Source organism: Astatotilapia calliptera, chromosome 7 (genome assembly GCF_900246225.1).
Source record: "Astatotilapia calliptera chromosome 7, fAstCal1.2, whole genome shotgun sequence".
Classification (NCBI taxonomy): domain Eukaryota; kingdom Metazoa; phylum Chordata; class Actinopteri; order Cichliformes; family Cichlidae; genus Astatotilapia; species Astatotilapia calliptera.
The window spans coordinates 61,136,001-61,157,235 of record NC_039308.1 but is presented as its reverse complement, the minus strand read 5'-3'; the positions used below and the strand labels follow the sequence as shown (position 1 = coordinate 61,157,235).

Genomic DNA, 21,235 nt, shown 5'->3' with positions numbered 1-21,235 from the left:
TAAATGTGTCTTGTATAATATCCTTTTGCAAAATGGTCCTGTTGATATCACTGTGGGTGTTTAGAGATTTTCTAATAGCCACTATATCTCGATCTGAGACAATCATGCACTTATGTCAGAGCAAACAGATTTCTTTTTATGTTAACAGGGAGTCGAACTCTATCCAGAAATGAAAATACATGGATGTTCCATTCACCTCCTCTCAAGTACAAACACTGGCAGGAACTTATCATGCTGACCTTTTCACACTGCATATCTGATTGGCTTAGATAGTTTAATGACTTGTTTAACTTAATGTGATTTCAGCTTCTTAAAGTAGTTAAACCAAAGTCTTTATATTAAAACATAGGGCTGCTGACTGACATGACATTTCTCAATTTCAGGGAAATCTCCAAATCCACCAGGTGCATGTTGGCCAGGATGGACAGGTAAGAACACGTTTAAGCAAGATTTCTGTATGAATATGCAGAATGTGTAAGCAAGGGACACAATTTTTGGTATTGGAAGCTTTCTGGTTTTTGAGGCACTGCAATGCAGTCTTGACATATGTGGGGGGGAAAATGCAGATGGAATAGGAAGTCCTAAGTATATCTAGGATATCTGAAAAGCCAGCAACTGATAATTGATTAAAGTCCTGAAAAATTGACAGTTGCCAGGCAAGGCTAAATCCAGAGGCTTTTGGGTTGGGTTCTCAGACTGACAGCAACTCAAAAGATGTTATAAAACACTAACTGATCTTTGCTGTAGATTTTAAAATATATATATCTCATATTTTCATACTTCGTGGATTATGTTTGCAATTACACTGTCTGATTAGAGGTTAAAGGATGGAGCAGGTCATTATGAGTTTGAGGAGATATTTTCTGTTGGCATTCATATATAATGTAAATGTGATCAATGAACCAGGTAAGGTGTCAAATAACAAAAGCTTGTGTCCCATTTATGTTTCAACACAGTATGTTTCAGGATAGACTAATTAGACACACACACACACACACACACACACACACACACACACACACACACACACACACACACACACACACACAGACAGAGCAAGATGTCTTTTGTGCTCTTGGTGTCCGTGTCTTTGTTCATACCACTCCCTTCTTTCCTTCTCTGTCACTGGACTGAGAGCCCTTCCTGTTCCTTTATTCTTTCCTCTGAGATCCAAGTGAGTCTCGATCAAAGCAGCGTTGGCTGTGTATCACCGATACATGCCACATATGGATGCCTGAAGACAACCACCATTTCACATTCATTATTTCATCATGTTTGTCTAGAAGCTAGGCTTTAGGGAAGGAAGTGCCTTCTCACGCTCCATCTGGTGGTTATACTATTTTGTTACCACAGGTGTGATTATGTAACAGCCTCAGAGGGCCTTTTCTTCCTGAATGGAGGCTACACAAACTCCCTCCTGGGATCATCAAAAGGAGATTGTTTACTTACCTTTTTTTTTTAAAGGCAATTAAGAGATGGGTGCGTCACAGACCCATCTTTAACTTATCTTATGGTGCATCACATGGCTGCTGGGTTTGTACACTTTGGTTGCCAACCTAGCACAAAAAAAGCATGCTGTCATCTGCAAAACGTTTTTACCAAACAATCTGATGTCACCCGTAGGTACGGCACACTATGGGGTAGTCAAATATGTGCAAGCATACTTTTCTACTAGCATAAAATGAAAGCATGGTAATTTTTGGTAGAGCTATAAAATGGTGACTCAGGCCAGCCTTTTTGGATTTTATTTCGGTGTCTCAGCAGTTCATTCTGCACATAAACAAAAGCTATTGTGTTTGAAAGCACTGTCGATTTACTGGTTTCTTCCAGGGTTTGTTATGAAAAAAGTCAAAAATAATCTGTAGCCTAAAATTCAGGCTTTCGTGGTCGTAAATTTTGTTGTCTTATAAAGTCTGGTCATAATTTTGTTTTTATCATAAACTGAGGAAACAATAAAACAAGGCTTTCTCTGTACACATTATGCCAGTAACCAGGGTAAAGAATGTAATGTAACAACCCATCTATGCAGTCAGTATGGTAATTGCTTTTTCCAATATGGTAAGCAGTAAGCAATTACAATAGTACTATGTTTTTAGGCACCCCAACACTTTACTTTTAAACAGATACACTCATCAACATATAATATCTCAAAATCTGGAGCAAAGAAGGAGTTACACCACAGCCAGCAGCTGAAACCACTTGTTTCCAGCTGGTCAGTTCTTCATTTTATAGTCTGATTATGATCCCATCACTCAGTTCCCTCATAGGTTCAAGATGCCATTTACTCTGGATGTGCATACATTTGGGTTGCATGAATGCATCTGCTTTATATCAGATTTTTGTTGTTGTTATTGTTGTTTGTATTCCTTTATTGACTGTTAAGCTTGGTGCGTGTTGTCAATTGATTAAGGTAGTCAGCACACATCCATATGCTCCTTCTCTTCACACATGCGTGTTCATGTCCTCAGATGACCTGTTTGGTGAGCCTGACAGCAGCATTCCTCTCGGTCTCTCTCTAAGATCTTAGAAGGAGTTTTGGCTAGAGTGTGGTTTAGATTTTGTCCCATTACACACATTTCCAGCAGTTATTCATATGAGTTCAAAGAGTGCATGAACTACTCTTGCAGATTGCCATTGGGGTTAGCTCTTCTTTGTGGTATACACCATGATTTGCATGGCATAGATTAAAAAAAATGTAACTTTTGAAACTGTATTTTTTGTGGGGGATTTTCATGTGTGTTGCATCCCAAGATAGAGGAACTAAAAGCTCTGTATTCCTCAGGGGGTATCTGAGAGTCTATTCCAATGAAAAGCTCCTTTATTTTTTTTCTTATCACTCCCTTTTTTAAAGCTCATATTTTTGTTGGGTTTGTAAAATAATATCAGAATTGTTCCAAAACAAACACCAAGTGACTTACTCTGCTAGACCTCATGTTGTAGGTCGAGTTGTTCACACACATCCAGTTACATGCGACAATGGCAGTATCTCTTCAATTACAAATTCTCATATTCTCATGCACTGGAGGGAGAGCAAATCTTGGGTCAACTCTTAAATCTTGATAACATGCAGTTAAATCACTGAGCCATTTAAAAGAAACGGTGCTTCCACAAGTATGTTAGTAGTAATAGCACTTACTCAGGAAAATGACAGATTATAGCTATATTATGATTGCTGCAGTGTGTCTTGGAACGTCATTTGTTAAGAACCTCAGACACACAGTAAAGATCACACTTGATCCTGATGTGTATTTTCTTAAATGTGTAATTTGTCTGTTTACAGAGAGCCTTACATCAAATGGACTATGAATGATGTCAGTGTTTTTGTAATCTGGCAGACTAGTGCTGAGGCTATGTTGGTGTAACCTAGCCTACGCAATTCATCACAGAAAAGCCATCTTTTTATCTCACTCTGGGACCACTTCTTCTTTATTTAACTTTCACTACACTTATGTAGTGTAGTTGTGGCTATGGTTGTCTTTTAAAAGCTACCTGCCACATCCATTTTCTGTTAGATATTTACACTCTGTGGTACTATTTGAGCTATATTTGGACCTGATACCCACATCAAAATAAAGTCAAATTTTCAGCTCAGCACTGATTTTTATTTTTTTTTCTAAATAACTGTATAGCTCTTTTGGGGACTTCTAATCCATGTTTATTTCCTTTTTGTAAGGTGGTCTGGCTTGCATTATTCTGTCTCATCAGTCTGTTATGCGAGTAGACTTTATATGAGTCATATCTGGTCACAGTCTGTATAGTCTGAATAATCACTCCTAAAGTTTCAAATTACGATGTCATCTTTCATTGGGATGATGAGTCTGAATCTGGCTTTACAAGCTTTATCATGAAAGATGTTAAATAACTTCTTCTGTTGATTTATATCCTTGTCTCTTTACCAGGGACTGTTAAAGATAGTGGACAGGTTAATTTTGGAGTTTTTGCCAAATCGATCTTTTTTTAAACTCTCATATTAACACGTTTTTACTAAATAGCATGTTTTGTGAGTTCAAATCTACCTTTATGTTCTAAACAGACAATACTGCCTGTTCACAGAAACATATTGATATTCTAGTTTTGGATTCTTTGGTTTTAGAACAATGGTGGAGAGTCCCGGGTACTAAACCCCTACTGGGGCTGTCTCAATCAAGGTGTTCCTTAGAGTTGCTAAACACCTATAGATCTGAGTCATCACACGAGTCAAGTTGTGGGTTACTCCTGTCGCTGGGGCTGAGAGGTGAAACTTCTATGAAACATTGCCCCAACACGGCTGATAGCTGGTGCCATAAGCCACCACCTATGTTTAAAAATGGTAATTCACAGTGGATATAGATGGCCTCCTTTACTAGTCTCTAAAAACATCTGTCTTCTCTATCTAAAATGTGGCATCCTCAAAAGAGTGTCCTTTCTCCTTTAAGTAAGGCTAAGTTTTGTTGGATTATTAATACATTTGCAGTATATACCTATACAGAACATGCTTTGCTGGCAGTCTACCGTCTATCCATCTATCATCTTTTGTATTGCTACTAGAGACTATGTCCATGCAGTGAGAAGAGAAATGTGCGGCACACATCTTAGTTTTGCACGTTTGTCTAATGCTACAGCCACATTAGGGAAAACAGTCCAGGAGACAACTGCATGACCAAAATGATTGTTACTGTGTGCAATGATTTTCTGATCTTGTTACCTTTGAAATGGTGCTTGAAATGCTTCTAACCAGGTGTGCAACCAATTGCAGTCAGTTGCCAAAGGGACTTTAGTGCGTTAAGACAGCAATAAAATATCTATAACACAGAGACGGTCTGCTTTCAGTTTGAAACTGAATGGGGTGAAGTTGGCAGTTACAACCTGATCGACTGAGTGATTAACTTTGATAAATCTGCTGCCATATGCATACTCTGAAATTCACACTAACTACTTATATTCAGAGCCCAGCATGTACTTCATAGATTTGAAACAGAAATTCCTCTTTCATGGTTATTGCAGGACAGCAATTTAACTGCTAACATATGGATTTTAACTTCTATATTGGAATATAACCCAAATACAGTAAGGGGAGTTATTTGGAAACCTTTGCTAGGTCGTCCGAGAGTGACTGCTGTCAGTATAAGTCAGACCATTTGGATCACATGCAGCCACAAGTTGAGTGCTGCACGATCAGCCCCTTGAGCAATCACTTGGTCACTGCAGCTACTTCAAGTTGGGCACTGAATATGAAAAAATTCAATGCTATCACTGGACAACCACCAATTTAGTCACAGTGAGGCAAGTCCCATTTTTTGCATGCTAGTGTGATTGAGCCATTGTGTAGTACAGATGACTGTAGAGGGTTGTTTTTTTTGTTTTTTTTGCATCTACACTATAGTATACATTTGTGCATTATGGATGCAGATGTTTTTGTTACTTCTACCATGGGAGTCTGTGCCAACTCAGCCATGAACTTGGTGCCACTGTGCCAGCTGAAAGTCTGAGCAAAACTGGTTTAGAGCGATCCAAAGTTCCCAAATTGCTCATAAAACCCTCTCATGCGGACGGAAGAGAAGGCAGACCATGAAGCTATAAAATAACTAGCCTTTTACTGCACTGCCTGTCTGCCATAGCCTCTTATCTTATGCCCTTCTGTATCTCTGCTGTGATCTTATCCTGCACTGATGCAGACCAAATGGAGGATTAGAAGATGAAAGGAGTGACTGATGAGAACAGGAGAAAAGAGAAAATATGGGGAGGGAAAGGCATTAAAAAAATGCCTGAAAGACATGTTTTGTAATGCTGATGATTTAAAAACAGACACCAGCTGAGCTGGTGAACAAAAGCACACTCTGTAATACAAATGCAATGTACCAGGTATAACTGGTTAAAAACACAGGAGGAGATTGTGCCCTCTGCTGGACTATTGCCTGGCTCAGGCAAATACAGTATGCTCACAATGGCTGCTGACAGTTCTACGTGCAGATGTTATTTTTTTCTTGGATACCCGCTGCAAAACTGTAATAACTGCATCTTTTGTGCTTTTGAGCTGATATTCAAATGCAAAACATTCTTAGCAATACTGGCCAAAAATACTTTTATTTTACTTTATTAAACTTTTATTTGATCTAATGTTATTTGATGTGCTCGAATCTTCACTGCATGTAATCTATATCTCTGAATAGACAAGTCAGTAAACTTCAGCTAAACTGGTTTTTGGAAGCAGACGAATGCTCGTCACATCTTGCTTGCAAATCTTTTTCTGAAAGCTCTGCAGTCTTTCATTTATGTTGAGCAAAGTCGAAGCGGTCTGCGGGCAAGATTGACTCTTGCCATCTCGCCATAAAGGCCTGAATGATGGAGAGCTGCCATCTTTAAATTAGAATTCTTGAGGTTCTGCTAGAGCGGCAGGTGGGTCTTCATGACCAAGGCTCTTCCTGCTCAGTTATTTTGTTTTGGCAGTTTAGCCAACGGTACAAACTTCACAGTTAACAACCTACTTTACTCCTAGTAAGACTGTATGCATTGCTTTGTGTGGGTGGGGGTTGTTTTGTTTTTGTCTTTAAATCCATTGTGGATTCTGTGTATGTCCAACTGATACTCTTTGACACATTTGGACTTCAGTCAAGTGGATACTTTATAGAAGAGATTTCATTGTTTTTATTTTTAATTTTCGTATGTTTGCAATAATGTCAATAAATAGAACATGAAGCGAATCAGCTCCAAACATTGCCTGATTCCACTGAACGTGAATCGCAAACACAAAGAATCTCATATTAAAACATGCAGTTCGGGTTATTAGAGGACTCTTCCAGTCAGATGGCTTTAAACCTAAGCTATGTCAGTCTGTAAATGCAGCACATCTCAAGAGACTACTATAAAGCTTTACGAAATTTACTGATCCCATCATCTGCCTGCATCATTTATCGATGATGGACCTGATTACCTCCCATCTGGGGTTTTAAACATGTTGTTCTCTCACCCCACCTCATTTTCCCTCAGTTGAAAGTTTGCCATCCTTTTCTGTCATCGCATGTTTTGGTGCATCTGTTGAAACATCCCAAATAACAATGTTCATGGCCGGTATGAGAACTGGGTCATAGAACTGAGTCCAGCTCTGCACTGGTCCCTCCAGTCTTTTCTGCCAGGACATTCAAACATAGAGCAGATACAAATAGTTTTAGGGTGATGGTGAGGGAAGCACACAGTGTTACTGGACAAGATAGGGATAAAGGAAAGGAAAGGAAAGGAAAGGAAGAGTACAGGAAGACAGTGAAAGTAGAGTTTAAGAGGAAATGGGGATTACTATGTTTGACTCGAGCTTTGTGAACTTATGATATTGTAAGCACTTTTGTTGCCTGTTGTTGGTTAGGGTTGTTGCAGGTCTGCTGTGTGAGGACAATGTGTTTTTGTTCCTTTCTACACAAAAGGCAAATGTTTGAACAATAAGTAGGCTTAACCTCACAGAATCAGGGTGTGATGGAATCAGACTGCTGGCTCATGGCCCAAGTTGTTTTCCGAAATGTGGTTTCTGGTATTTAAGGGGATGTTGAAATTCCTGTGATTGACAATGTTGGGCCAGGATAACAATTAAAAGATACAAACAAAATGTTTTATGACCAGGGTTTAGTATAAGTGGATTGTACGTAAGCCTTCAAGGATTTGGAAGACTAGTGGTGGATCACGTTTCAAAGAAGTGGTCTGCTTCATGTCTTGTGGCATCATGGGGCAGAGATAAAGGGACACAGATCGGGGAATCCTAGTTCTTTGTGTGTGTGTGTGTGTGTGTGGGAGGGAGGGGGTATTTGTAAGTGAGCTTTTCAGAGTTGTTCAGAGGAGGATACCCCCAGTGGTGTTTTCTTTCGTCTGTGTGGGCAAAGTCTGGGTCGCTGGCTGTGTGAGTAAGAGAGACCAGATGTCTTAGATGCATTTCAGTATGAGTCACCCTCAGCACAGGCCTGGTGCATATCTGCCTTACCAGTGTCAGGCATAGATGGCTCCATCATCATCATTCAATGCTGCAACCTCTGTAACCAAGTCCATGAAGCACCGTTGTCATGTAAATTTCTTAATTAGTGAATTTATCACACATGAGTCATAATTTTGAGACTAACGTTCAACAGTCTTTCGAATTATTCTTGACATATTTACAGCAGACCCTGATTTTACTGTTACTACAGTAAAGAATGGCAATTTTAGCAAAACAACTTCCCTGATTTAAAATTAACCTCCAAAATGGGGTTACCAGTGTAAATGTTAATCTGTGTGTGTTGGATAAATAAAAACTCCAGAGAAAGGATGAGGTAGAAGTACCCAAGCTTTATTTCACTGAAACTGGAAAATCTACAGGAAGCAGTAAAAGTAATTCTAATAGATTCATAGTTGATGTGATGCATCAGTGAGTTAAAGACTCCCAATAAGCTACACGCTGATGAAAGATGACAGATGTCTTTCGCAACAAATCTGAGATTTGAATTTGTTGGATTCTTGGCTGGTGTGTGTCAAAGGCGCCGAGTGCATTTAAGGTTTTCTGTTATGGAAGTGCTTTGGAAGCCTAAAAGGGTCAGCTAGAGGTAATTTGGACATGTCAGTACGTGAGATCTAATTTTCACTGCAATTTTCTTTGTTTTGTATTTATGTATTAAAAGGACAGTGGCACAATTGAAAACAAACATAAGATGCATTGCTTTAGACAACTGAGGAAAATTACATTTGGCCTCAATAATGCATGTTTGCAAATCTAACTAGATAAAGGATCTTGTTGCGATGGGTAGTTTGGGCAGTGCTGTATTTTCTTCATTGAATTTTACAACCTGTATTTATCATCTTCCCTGGCTCCATTGAATTAAACAGAATAATTGGAAACATGATAAAGGCATCCTTTTAAATCATGAAATTTACTGACGCTATAAAAATGGCGTGGTCAATTAGGCAAGCCAAGTTTGGATTTATGCTAGAGAACAGTGAAAACCGTCAATGAAATGTACTTCTCTTTCGTGTTTAAGGGGCCCTATTCTTAATTACAGCTGTTATTTTTGTCATCAGTTCCCTTTTGATTTTCTGCTCTGGATCAGAACTCAAGTGAAGTTGGTTTTATCATAAAACTTTTCTGAGCCCTGCCTGAATCCGACTCCCAGTCTGCTGGTGGGAGTTGTGAAGCAAAGGATGCAAGGGAGGGCTTGATTCTTTGCAGGTGTTGAGCTCTAGTGTAGAAACACTTTGATGGTGTGGGTGGAAATGGGAAGCTTTGGTTCAGGTCACAAGTTCATGTATAGCATACATAACAAGTTTCAAAGAAGTATATTTAGCTAGGAGATATATCTGTCAGAAATATATGGTAAAGATGCATCAACAAATGAGTGGAGTAATTCTCAAAACATAGAGGGGAAAAATCAATACTATAGTTTTTAATTTCAGTGTTTTGACTTCATTGAGTCACATTACAATCTGAGGTCCAGCTGAAATCAGAATAGCCAGCGTAAGACTCAGCAGTAAAATAAAAGGCATATGTAACAAAGCGGTAATGACTGCAGTGAGACATTTTACAGTCGGTGTGATCATTTCCCCAGTTCACACAAAACAATCACTTAGAGCACTTCTGTGTCTATGGCCATCTTTATGGCCAAGTTGAACCCAGGCCTTACTCCCTCCCCCTGCCCCCCACTCCTCCACTTTGACCGCACCTACCCACCCGGAGCTAGTGTTTCTGCTTGGACATCTGTTCAGGAATGGCTGTTGCAGATGTTGTTGACGGCTATTAAGCAGAGAGGAAGTTCCAGGCACTCCAAAGTCCAAATGTTTCTTTTTTCATTTCCCTGTTTTGGTTTAGTTTTTTTTTCTCCAGATCTGAAAGAAGAGGCGGTATTCCTACGGGAGTGATAGGAACCAGATTTTTATTGGTCTCTTTTGCTACAATATAGTCGGTATGAATTTTGTTTCCTGATAAATAGAGGGTATGTTTCTATGCCGCTATATTTGATTCCCAGTGTAATTTTAGCAAGGGAAGCACAATATTTAGAAACTTAGACACACACGCACGCTAACAGGGTGACTCATAGCATCACCCGATCCACAGCTGAGTTTAAGTGAGACCTCCTGAAAGACTGGGAATTAATGCCAGCTTGCATCTGGCTCATGCCTTGTGAATGCTGGTTGTCTCACTGTTGCATTACTCTTGGATGGTGACTGAGGATGAGGATGGGTATTCAGAGGTGTTGTCTTTTTTCTTAACACCCATTACCTTTGTGTAAATCAAGTGTAACTACTTTCATATGAAGTGAATGCAGAAAATTTTTAAATTGAATTAAAGCAAGTAAATGAAGACTTGGTAAAGAACTTTGTTTATCCTTTTCGTTATTTTCCTTCGCTGTTGGAGTTGCGAATGTTTTCTGCATCAGGCTGCTGTTGTTGTTCACTTGTCTTTCCTCTCCCATTGCTGTATTTCTTTAGCGTCCTGGATCCATTACTGAAAGCATTACAGCATCAGCAAAAGATTTATTCTTTTCTTCCCTTTTTCTCTCAAGACCGTGATAGCTAACAAAGCCTACAGAGAATTGCTCTTCTCTCCAGTACTGTGGGGCAGTACCATAGCTTTTAATGCTCCCTGGCTGCTCTTCTCTTTGGCACTTGGTCATGAAGGTGGCCGGCCATTCAAACTGATTATTTAAGACTTCAAATCCCCAAAACCTTGAGGTCAACAGTAACTTATTCTCTTAAGATCCACTGGTGGCCCCTATGTCTGACAAATTAAGCCCCCTAGATCAAATCTAATATGTTGGGCAACGTTTTAAGTGACTTCTTCCAAATCGTAGTTGAAAACCGATGTTATTATGCAATCAGGCCAAGTAAATTTTTTCAGTGTCAGGAGACTCGTGTGTTCCAAGTACAAACACTTCTCACCTTGTATAATGTGTAATTTGTTTCTACTTACAGTCTATTTGTTGATTCAGCCTAATTTACAAAAATCATAACTTTTTACCTCGTGAAAACTTTTCTTGATATATTAAAGTGATCTTTGTTTTTGCATCATTGCCAACCAGCCTAATGATGATTATGTTCTATTAGCTGAATGAGCGGTAATTATCATCAGTACTCAAAGAATTGCTTTATAGTGCTTTATATAAACTTCCAACCTTGAGGTAATTATAGACAACAAAACTATAATTTATGCTAATGGGGGAGAAAGATAAAGAAAACCACAATTTATCCCCTGATTAGATTTAGTTGTTATGAGCGAGAGCATTTTGTCTTGCTGTTTTAGACTGACTTTATACTTTAGAGCCAAGCATGACAGTATTATCCTCAAATACTGGAGACGAGTTGTTCTGACAAAGAAAGTCGTGGGACAGGATATGGACCCGAGAAGTTCGTGTGTAATCGCTGCAGAGATCTCACACACTGTTCCAACTTTGTAAATGCTTTTGTGAGTCTGTGGGCTGCTCCTCACAGCTGAGAATGCAAACTGCTCTCAAATGGAGGTTCAGACGTTAATTGAGTGAGACAAGTGTTTACAATCTCATGTGTCAACCATAGCATCCCTTAAACCCCGGTAATTGTACACTTAGATACAGTAAGTACTGACGTATGATCATGCTTGAGTTTATGCACACAGGCACACATACTCAATGTACGATTTCAGACAGACAAGCACTTGAAAGAAGCCAGTTTTGATCCCTAATAGAAGAGTAGAGACTGTAGAGATGCAATGGATGTCTGCCATAACGAAACCATTAAGCAGGTGGATCTTTCCTCTTAGTTTCTCACCGAGCTGTCTGTCTGAACACTTTTAGCATATAGTTTCTAAAATATGATGGCTGTTTCAAGAATGTAAACGTCGTTTGACACAGAAGGAAATGCAAATGTTTCCCAGAATTGTTAGCATTATACACCGTTTCTGTATGCTAAATAAACATATAACTGGAGACAGAAGGCAGGGAGCTTTAATTTAAACTGAGTTTGAAGATTGGAAGAAGACGACTAGCTCTATCAGGATTTTTTAGTCTTAATGCTAAGTTGGCTGGCTGCTGGCCTCAGTTTCAGATTTATAGTAAAGATATAAAAGTGTAATATCTTAACATGTTGAGTATGAACATGAAATCCATTTTTTTTTTAAACGTATGAGTCGTCTTTACACCAAAACTCCAGGCTAAGGCTCTAAATATTTCAGTGTTTTATAGGTTCTCACTCAGTGTGATTCCTTTGACCCAGATCTAACAGATGACTAGATTATACTAGGTCAGCCCACTTAGCCTCGATCCACTCCTGTCCTTGAAGCGTCCTAATTATCTCATTGAGTGAGTCAGACTGATTTCTTACACTAATAGCTTCCATCGGGCTGGCTTGGCCTAACATACTGTGGTGGTGAAGCAGCACATTTTGTGGTCAGATTGGCAGAACTTCTTGCCGGAGGGTACTGGGGTGGTTAACTGAACCTTTGGGGCACATCACAAGCTCAGAACTTTAAAGTAATGGCTGGGCTGGGGGGTTGGGAAGCAGTGTGGGATGTTACAGGGCAGCAAACATCATCTGTAATGAGTTTTTTTCCCCCTTCCTTTTTTTTTTTTTTTTGCCAGCTTGCATTTTTGGCCCTATTTTTGTGTGTGTGTGTGTGTGTGTGTGTGTGTGTGTGTGTGTGTGTGTGTGTGTGTGTGTGTGTGTGTTAAGCATATGCAAGATTATCTCAGCACTAAGGGCACCTTGAATAGGACCGAAGTATAGAGCTCTCATAACTAAAAGCTTTCCAGGCATCACTGAAATAAGGAAAAAAAATATCAATAAGATCCTGCTGTCAGGTCATGTTGAAATGCATTTCTTCAAACCATGCACAAGCACAAAGCTTAGTGAATATTTCCCTCCATCTCTCTTTTTGTATGCTTGTGTTGACAGGATGATTGTATGTTAATTTGTATGTCTGTTGTCACATGAAAGTTTTGTTGTCCAAATTAACAGCAGTGCTCTGCAAGTGTATACATGCAATGCAATCCTCTCTGTTGGTGGTTGCAGTCTATCTATAGGAACCACCTCAACGAACTAAAGCTCTACTCAACAACACTCAAGCTGCACTGCACTGCTCTGTAATTAGAGCATCACAACCGCAGATCTCTAATGTTGTCTGGCTGACTTTCAGCGCCGTGGGAGATTAGGATCCCCTTGCGATGTCTCACTAACCATTCTCCAACAGTTTCCTTTCTTTTTCTAAATTTGAACCCAAATAAAAAACATTGCTGGTGAGCATAACACATTATAGAACCCAGGAAAACAGAACTTAATTGAAATGACTGGATCATAAAGTTTCTCTTAGATGTGATGTATAACCCAAGAGTGGGATGCGGAGAAGTGAGAACAGTGGGGATGAAATGTTTATTTATGCCACCACATGACTCGTTCCTAGTTGCCAAGTTTCTTGCTGCATTTGTGTGTCATCATGCTTGTACTCAGTGATGACTGTAATCATTAAAGACATAAAAAACATCAGATAGGACATCAATAAAATATTCCTGTGGTTGTTTCTTATTGCGTTTGCTGTAAAATAATGAGTTTTCTTATGATGGATTTTTACACTTGGCAGTGGGGAAACGTATTGAATATGTTTTATTCAGCTCAGTTTTTCTAACTGATTCATGAAAAATCAGAGAAAGGACTAAAAATCCCAGTTGTGTTTGACCTTTCCGCTTTCATCGCCACTCTTTTTCTGCTCTAGGTGCTTCGTGGAGCTCAGTTGATAGCTGTCGCTTCAGCTGATGGAGGAGCCACAGCAGTGGAGGGCTCCCCACTCCCACCTGACATCCAAGTGCAGTATGTCCAACTAGCTCCTGTTGCAGATCACACGGCTGCTGTACAGGTAAAACACAAACACACACACCCTCCAAAAAAAGGCAAACTCCGCAAAGAGCACATTGAGTGTAACTGAGTAGCCTCATGGAACAGATCCCCCAGTAGTAATCTTGCAATTTTATTGCTTGCTTTTAGTTATTCCACAATAAATATTGCATTTCAGAATACTGTAAGAAAACATGTCATGTCTGTTTTGATGTTGATCACTTTTGTCTAGTTTGTAAATAAACTGTAAATATAATCTGTTTTCTGTTAAAACGATGCCAGTCAGACTCAGTAAACAAAACAAACAAACATTAAGATGCCAAATTACCTCAAGAATCAAGAATGTATATAAATCCAAATGGGGCTGGTTTCATTTTCTTGAGCTAGGATGCATCTTGGAGCTTGCAGTTATTGCTCGAAAAGGAAATGTACAGTCTTCTACCTTTAAATGTATTTATTGAACTGCTTTACCATTCATGAAGAGGCAGTAAATGTACTGTATATTTTCATTATGCTGTTCAAATATTGCTTCAAAAATTTAGCTAAAGTACTTGTAGGTACACCAAATCTGCTTTTCTCCTTTTCTTATACCATCGCTTAAATGGCATACATTCTGCTTTCTGTCATTATGACAGGTGTTTGGACAAACAGTAATTAAACATAATCAAGTTGAGGTGGAATGTTACAAGAGGGGAGAAAGTAGTAATTAGTAGATATTTCTAAAATCCTTCAATGAGTGAGCTTGCTGAGCAACAGCCACATGTGGAATCAGGATGTTGTGCAGACACTTGCCTTTGTAGTCTTTGAAGTGGTCACTTTAACCCTTCAAAAAATGCACGTCTCCTTTGTTCTGTCATCTTTTCTTTTCCCCAGATATGATGAATATTTAGTCCTTTTTTTCCTACTTTTTTCCTTGACGCGTGTGCTACGAGTCAGGTTTTTGTGGTGTGATAATGTAAATAGGCGGAATTTCAGCCTACTTCTGGTTCCAGTCCTGTCCTGATATGAATCAGGACAGGCTTATTCATCTCCCTGTAAGAAATGCAGAGCAAATGTGCTGACCAGCCATACAGCAGTGGATTTGAAAGGGAAAAAAAAAAGATTTTGCCTTTTGAGTAAGGAATTGCTGTCCATAGTTGTCTCAATAATCTGTTCCTTGCCGATTTGAACACGAAAGTAGTTAGAGCATTTTATACTGATTACATTTTTTGGGTGTGGATTATACACATACTGATGGCCTTGTTATACAATTTATTTGTGTACTGAGCCCACAAAGTTTTTGCCACTCAATGTACTGTATTTCAGAATCTGTACTTTATATTTCTGTGCGCAGTGAGAATTCAAGCTGTTTGTTTACACAAGTGATTTGTTTGAATGAACCTTTAAATCTAAAATGAGCTCATTTTTTTCCTAATGTTGGATTGTACACAGATCTTGACAGATATCAACAAAGTTGACAGAAGTCTGATCAGTCACAAGTGTGATGTTGATGTTGAGTAGAGCTGGGGTTCACCAAGAGCATGTGGACATGCTCAACAACAGACTGAAACTGCTCATAAACAGCGGTGTGTTTATTAACCGAGTAGACTTTAAGCTCCCATTCTAAGATGTTTTAAAACACATCTGTATGCTAACATTGATATTTTTCCAGGTTTAAATGAAAAACTTTACCCGAAAGGACCTAATAAAACAAAGGACATGTAGGCTGTATTGTTTTGATATCCTAGTTTAAACGTTGTTAACTTTCTCTTCAGAGTTCATAGAAAGGTTATTTCTTTTCCTGCTTTTCTGCAGTCTGCTAAGTCAAGACACTGGCTCTCATCTGTTTACACACATGTGGAAGCATTCATGCAACATGCTGGAAAATTACTCCAGATTTTGCATTTAGTTTTCTCTGCATTTTCTTCTTTTTCTTATTTAATAGTTTCCATTAGACATATGAAGTGGTGCGCAATGCAAGGCGATATATTTTTTATCTAAAGAATGCATAGCATTTCTAACTTCTGGCTAAACTGTGACACAGTTTAAAGCTGAGACTGCAAAGCACCGGCAGCCTGGTTTTAGTACACATGTTACATATTTTCGTTCTTCCATTTGTTATTTGCAAGGGTAGAGCTAGGTCTGTGCTATGATAGCTTAAGAGTCTTTCAGTTCTCATTTAAAAAACAAAACAAACAAACTTGGAATCAAAGGTGCTGAACTTGCCATTTTTACTGCCGCTGTGTCTCATGTTTGTGTTGTGTGTGCTGCTATGGTACAGCTGTGCTACAGTCAATGCTGTTGTCTTGTGACAGCACGTTGGGCTGGAGAGAGAATTAAACGCTGCAGGTGTGTTTGAGGGAACCTTGGATGTGTGTTTGAGGAACAAATGAGTCACTCCTCATGGTCATCGTCCAGAACTGAGTCATGAACCTCATCTTTTACAGGGCTTTTAGACACACAATAACTCGATACATCTGACATCGACTATAGAGACAGTCAGGGAAGCATTTAAATCCAAATGGCTAGCCTCTTGTTTTTCTCCACTTGTCAATCTCCTCATAACCTCTCCCTCCTTCTCTGATATATTTCTTCTGTAATCTATCTTGTCATTCCTCTGCTCCTTCTGTGTGTTGTTATTCACTGTGGTTGTCTTACACAATAAAATGGAATCAGGATATAGCTTAGTCACATTGATTAGTCCACAGGAAAGTCTTCATCATTTGTGATAGGTGTCATTAGGCTTTTACAAGGTGTGACCACAAAGTTTTGGGACTCCAGCCATTAAAAGATGTAAATTCACCCTATTTTTTTTTCCAGAGTTGTCTCCTTGTGTGCCTTTGTGGTCCTGCTAATTTAAGATCACTCCCTGGAAGTTGGGTTCTGACCACTTCCATTTACACATTTGGGATTTTACGATGGGCTTTATGAAATGCAGACAGCTTTTTGTGTCAATCTCACTTGACTTTTGTAGCGAGGCAATGATATTGTGTGACTATATTTGACTAGTACGCAGAGAAAATGCTCCCATATCGTGAAAATGAATGTTCGTCACATTTTGGGATGTTTATATATGAGGTTTAAAGCGTATAGCTGCTTACCAACATCATTTTGTCTAGCTTCCCTACAACTGGACCTCCTGGCAGCTTTACAAGCCAGCACTTTTTCCACTTGCCATGTCAAAAATGGATAACTACTTTGTGTTAACCTAAAAGTGCCTATAATCCCAGCTTCTAACTGCTTGTACCCCTACTGGCAAAGTGATCCGATTTCAAGGGCTAATTCCAACAAAGAAGCTAAATTGAGGGCAAGATTCATTATATAAGAAACCAAAAAAGATTTAACTTTTGGCTTCTTGTACCTTCATTTGGTAGGAATGGATTAAGAAAGGCAGGGAAGTGGTGAGACAGAGGGTGGATGTGATGCAGCAATGAGTGGAGACTTGATCCACTCCCACAGTAAGGCGTAAACTTTTGACAAAGAAAGTCCCAGCCTCAACTGAGGGGAAACATATTCCTTTGAGATCAGGGTACTTTTTAGTCAACTATGTTTCAGTTGGTTAGTTTGTGTTATTGCATGTCTTTTGATCTTTTAACATGTTAGTTATGATCCAAATGTTTGTGTTTAAACACTAAAGTCACAGCAGCTGATGATCAGCTGCAACGTTCTGTCACGTAAAATTGTTTTTGTGAACGGATTTTGGTGGTTTTTATGAGAGCAACACAACAGCTACAGTTACACAAGAGAATAGACTGTCTGACAGGAAAAAATAAACAGTTAGAATACTCTCTGGAGCCTCCCAAATCATCTGAAATAACCCTTTGATATACTCCGCTCTTCAGAGAACTTAAGACTGGTTTAAGACTGGTCCTCAGTCCCCCTTACCTGGTGAACATTCAGTAAAAGTACTGAACGTTTATTGTATTTTCACCTTTCTTGTCACCTATTTCATCTCTTCTCTTTTCTTTATCTCAGGCTGCTGAGCTGGCACCAGCCCTGCAGGCAGACATGGAAGTGAAAGAGGCCATCCAGGGTGCTATCCATGGAGACAATGGCGAGATCGTCCAGATTGTGACATCTGTGGCCACTTGAGAGTCCATCTGGTTTGACAAAGATTAGAATCTTTCCCTACAGCAGGACCTGAAGAGTCTATGGAAGATTGGGGGTCAACAAATGCATACAGTCTGACAAGCACTCAAGTTAGATAGTCTTTTAACAAATATTGAAGGTCATGGATAAAACAAAGAGGAGCCTTTTTTCTGTTTTCCCCTTGCAAACTGCTTAATTCATTGTTAGCCAGATGTCGCAATGTGGAAATGCTCAGAGATTGTGAAAAGACCAAGATGCTTCAAAATCAACTGTGGCCCCTTCTGGTGGTTTCATCACTATAATGACCTGACAGGCCGAAGAATACACAGCGGGATTATTGTCTCTTCAAGGAGGGTGCTGCTCCTGGACACCATCACCCTGCCACTTCATCAGCACCAGTACTTGTTTACATCAGCTTTGGAAAATAGTGGGTTATTTGGACTTCAGCTGTTTGACTAACCCTGAGATGCCGCAGAGGGTTTGCAAAAATCCCTGAAAATTCCTCAAAACAACCAGCACTGCACTCCTTTTTTCGTCCCTTCTTGTCACAATGATCTGAAGGAGAAAGTAGAATTTGCTGTGGACAGCTGCTCTTTGTCCTAATTGATTTGATTTCCCAACACTCACCTGGATCTGGTCCATATTATCTCTCCTGGCTGTGAGACACTTTATTTTGTTCAACTTGTTTTAATGTTGCTTCAGCCACACAGCTTTGTTTGTTTTTGGTTTATCTAATTGTAACATGTTGAAATATTGGGGGAGATTTAATTCCAGAGGTAGAAGGCCATGAAATGGAAGAGACCGGGTCAATGGTAGACAGTACAAGTTGCTTATAGACAGCCAGGGAAACCCTGAAGTTGTTTATATCCCCCAGTTTTGTCTCTGTGACATCCATTCATGTGAATAAAACATGTTTGTGGTTGCCATTAAAGTGTGCTTTTGTTTAGCTTTCCCCCTCTAGTTTCTCTCTCTCTCTCTTTTTTTCATCAGACATGGTCATCAAAATAGCTCCAAGACATGACTTCGCTTTGATCTACTACAAACAGACAATCGAAATGAGTCTGAAATGATAGTTGGGGTTTGAGGTCTTGTTTCATGTTGAGCTAATTTATTAGCTATTTTTGAAGTAAATCTGTATCATGTCAACATCAATAAGTGTAGGATTAGGCTACTGTACTGTCAGGAACCTTAACAAAATACAGAGCAAACATAAGCTTTTCCATACACTCGACAGGGTTTTTGTCAGGAGACTATAAATTTATGTTTAGTCCTCATTATAATTTTTAAACTGTGACTGCATTTTTTGTGCCCACTGCGTGTCTATGCCTTTCTTTAAGTAAAGACAAAGGACTCTTATTATTTAGAATGATCCTCAAGAAATGACTAAGAAAAAAAAAGATGAGCGAGACACTCAACTGTGTTGGGATATGTTTCCCATGGTCAGCATGATGTAATAGTGTATTTTGGAGTGGGGAAAAGAGTTAGGCGACAAAATGAACTCGATAAAACAACATTCATAGTCTTGGCTGCTTCCTTTTGTTTCCTTTCAGTCTGTTGCTGTGTTTGAGTCCTTTCACACAGCCCCATCTTGTACATTCCCCTCACTGCTTCTCCCACGTCTTGCTCTTCTCCCACTCAACTTGTGTTTTCTTTTCCTTTTGGAAGTTGCATTGAAGTTATGCACTAAGCTGGGCTAAAATTTCATGGGATAGTCAGGTGAGTGCATCCCTTGCCATAGCTGAGTTGAAATGCTGGCACAACCCCCTGCTCACAGTGAGCCCTCCATTAAATCTTGGACTTGGAACGGGATAGACCTTGCTCTTCACTTTTACAACTATGGACTCTATTCAGGAGCTGGAATTGGTACCATAACTATGGGCTCTCTCATGGGCTGCCTCTAAGATAACCTGCTGACAACTGAAGCAAATGATAGATGGAGAGATGCGATTGTCTGGAAAGGGAATGTGTGTTTAGAGAGGAGGAGAGGAGTGACAGGCAGAGAGCAGGCGTGTATCTTTCCCTTCTTTCTCAGCAGCTCTGTGTTCACCTGCAGAGACAGTGGGTCTGCTGGCATCTGCTCTTTGTCTACATCATCCACAGGCAGGCGTCCCTTAGGATGTTCAGCGATGAGTGAAGATCATATTTGGATCAAAAATTTCTAAACCATGTGTGTTAATGACAAATGCAGATGTAAATCTGTCTCACATTCACTCTACTCCAAAAGGTCACAGGTAAGGCTTTTAGAAACATCTCAGTCCTTTGAATTGGTTTCTGTTACGCATGAACAGAGAAAAAATATTTTTATAGATGAAATTGTGGGGATTCTGGATGGATGTATCACTGTGTTGGACCAGAGTCAGGAGCATGGCTGCTGTTATATACATCATAAAACAGCACGAGCTTCTAAATGTCAGTTTTTATTGGTTGGAGATCTAAAAATTGAAGCTTTATTCATTATTTAAACAGACTATATAAAAAGAGAAGTTGCTAATAAGAGCTGTTTGACAGGCTTGCAGTAGGTATTATCCGCAATATATCGTAATATAAAAGAAAGGGATCCACATACACTCACTGCCGTTTTATAAGTTGCAGGTTTCTAGTGCTGGGTTTTATTCCCCTTTTACCTTCAGGACAGTCTTAATTCTTTGTTGCGCATATTTAACAAGGTGGTGAAATGGTCATAAATGGATGAACATGATCAGCAATAATATTTAGGTACATCGTGGTGCTTAAACAGTGCTCAGATGGTACTAAAACATCCAAAGCCTGCTAAGAAAATAACCACTACACTATTACACCACCAGCAGCAGCCTGAGCCACTGAGGATAGATCCACACTTTCATGTTTTTGCACCAACTTCTAAATACCACATCTGAATGTTACAGCAGAAATTAAGACTCATCAGACCAGGCTATAGTTTTTAAATTATCTGTTGTTTAATCCAAATTGGAGCATCAGTTTCCTGTTCTTAGCTGACAGGTGTGCCATCCAGGATGATCTTCTGCCAGAGCCCATCTGCTTCAAGGTCCAAGATGTTGTGCGTTCAGAGATGCACTTGTGCATATTTTGATTGTAACTATTTAAGTTACCTTCCTATCCTCTGACATCAATGTTTTTGTAACATCTTCTTTAAATCCTAGATATGTTTGTGTGGGAAATTTTCAGTAGTCAGCAATTTCTGGAACCAACCAGACTATCTGACACCAAACACCATGAGATGGTCAACATCACTTTTTTCATTTTTTTTAAAATTTCCACTCTGTTGCTTAGCTTGAACTTAAGCAGATCATCTCGCTCATGTCTACGAGCACAAATGCATTGTTCTGTTGCATTCGTTTAGAATATGTAAACAGTATACAGAAAGTAATTTAGAAAGAAATACACA

The 21,235-nt window shown here is 39.3% G+C and overlaps 1 protein-coding gene across 2 annotated transcripts in view; it reads left to right on the top strand.

Moving 5' to 3' along the window:
- The window catches only part of LOC113026998 (protein BANP-like), a 35,408-nt gene extending 16,627 nt beyond the window's left edge, over nucleotides 1-18,781 (top strand). For both annotated transcript variants that reach the window (XM_026176366.1, XM_026176365.1), the window contains 3 exons: nucleotides 384-428; nucleotides 13,664-13,804; nucleotides 17,737-18,781. In XM_026176366.1, the coding sequence (XP_026032151.1) occupies nucleotides 384-428; nucleotides 13,664-13,804; nucleotides 17,737-17,853 (303 nt within the window). In that variant the 3' untranslated portion in view covers nucleotides 17,854-18,781. The remainder of the gene's footprint in view (nucleotides 1-383; nucleotides 429-13,663; nucleotides 13,805-17,736) is intronic.
- The last annotated feature ends 2,454 nt before the right edge of the window (nucleotides 18,782-21,235 follow it).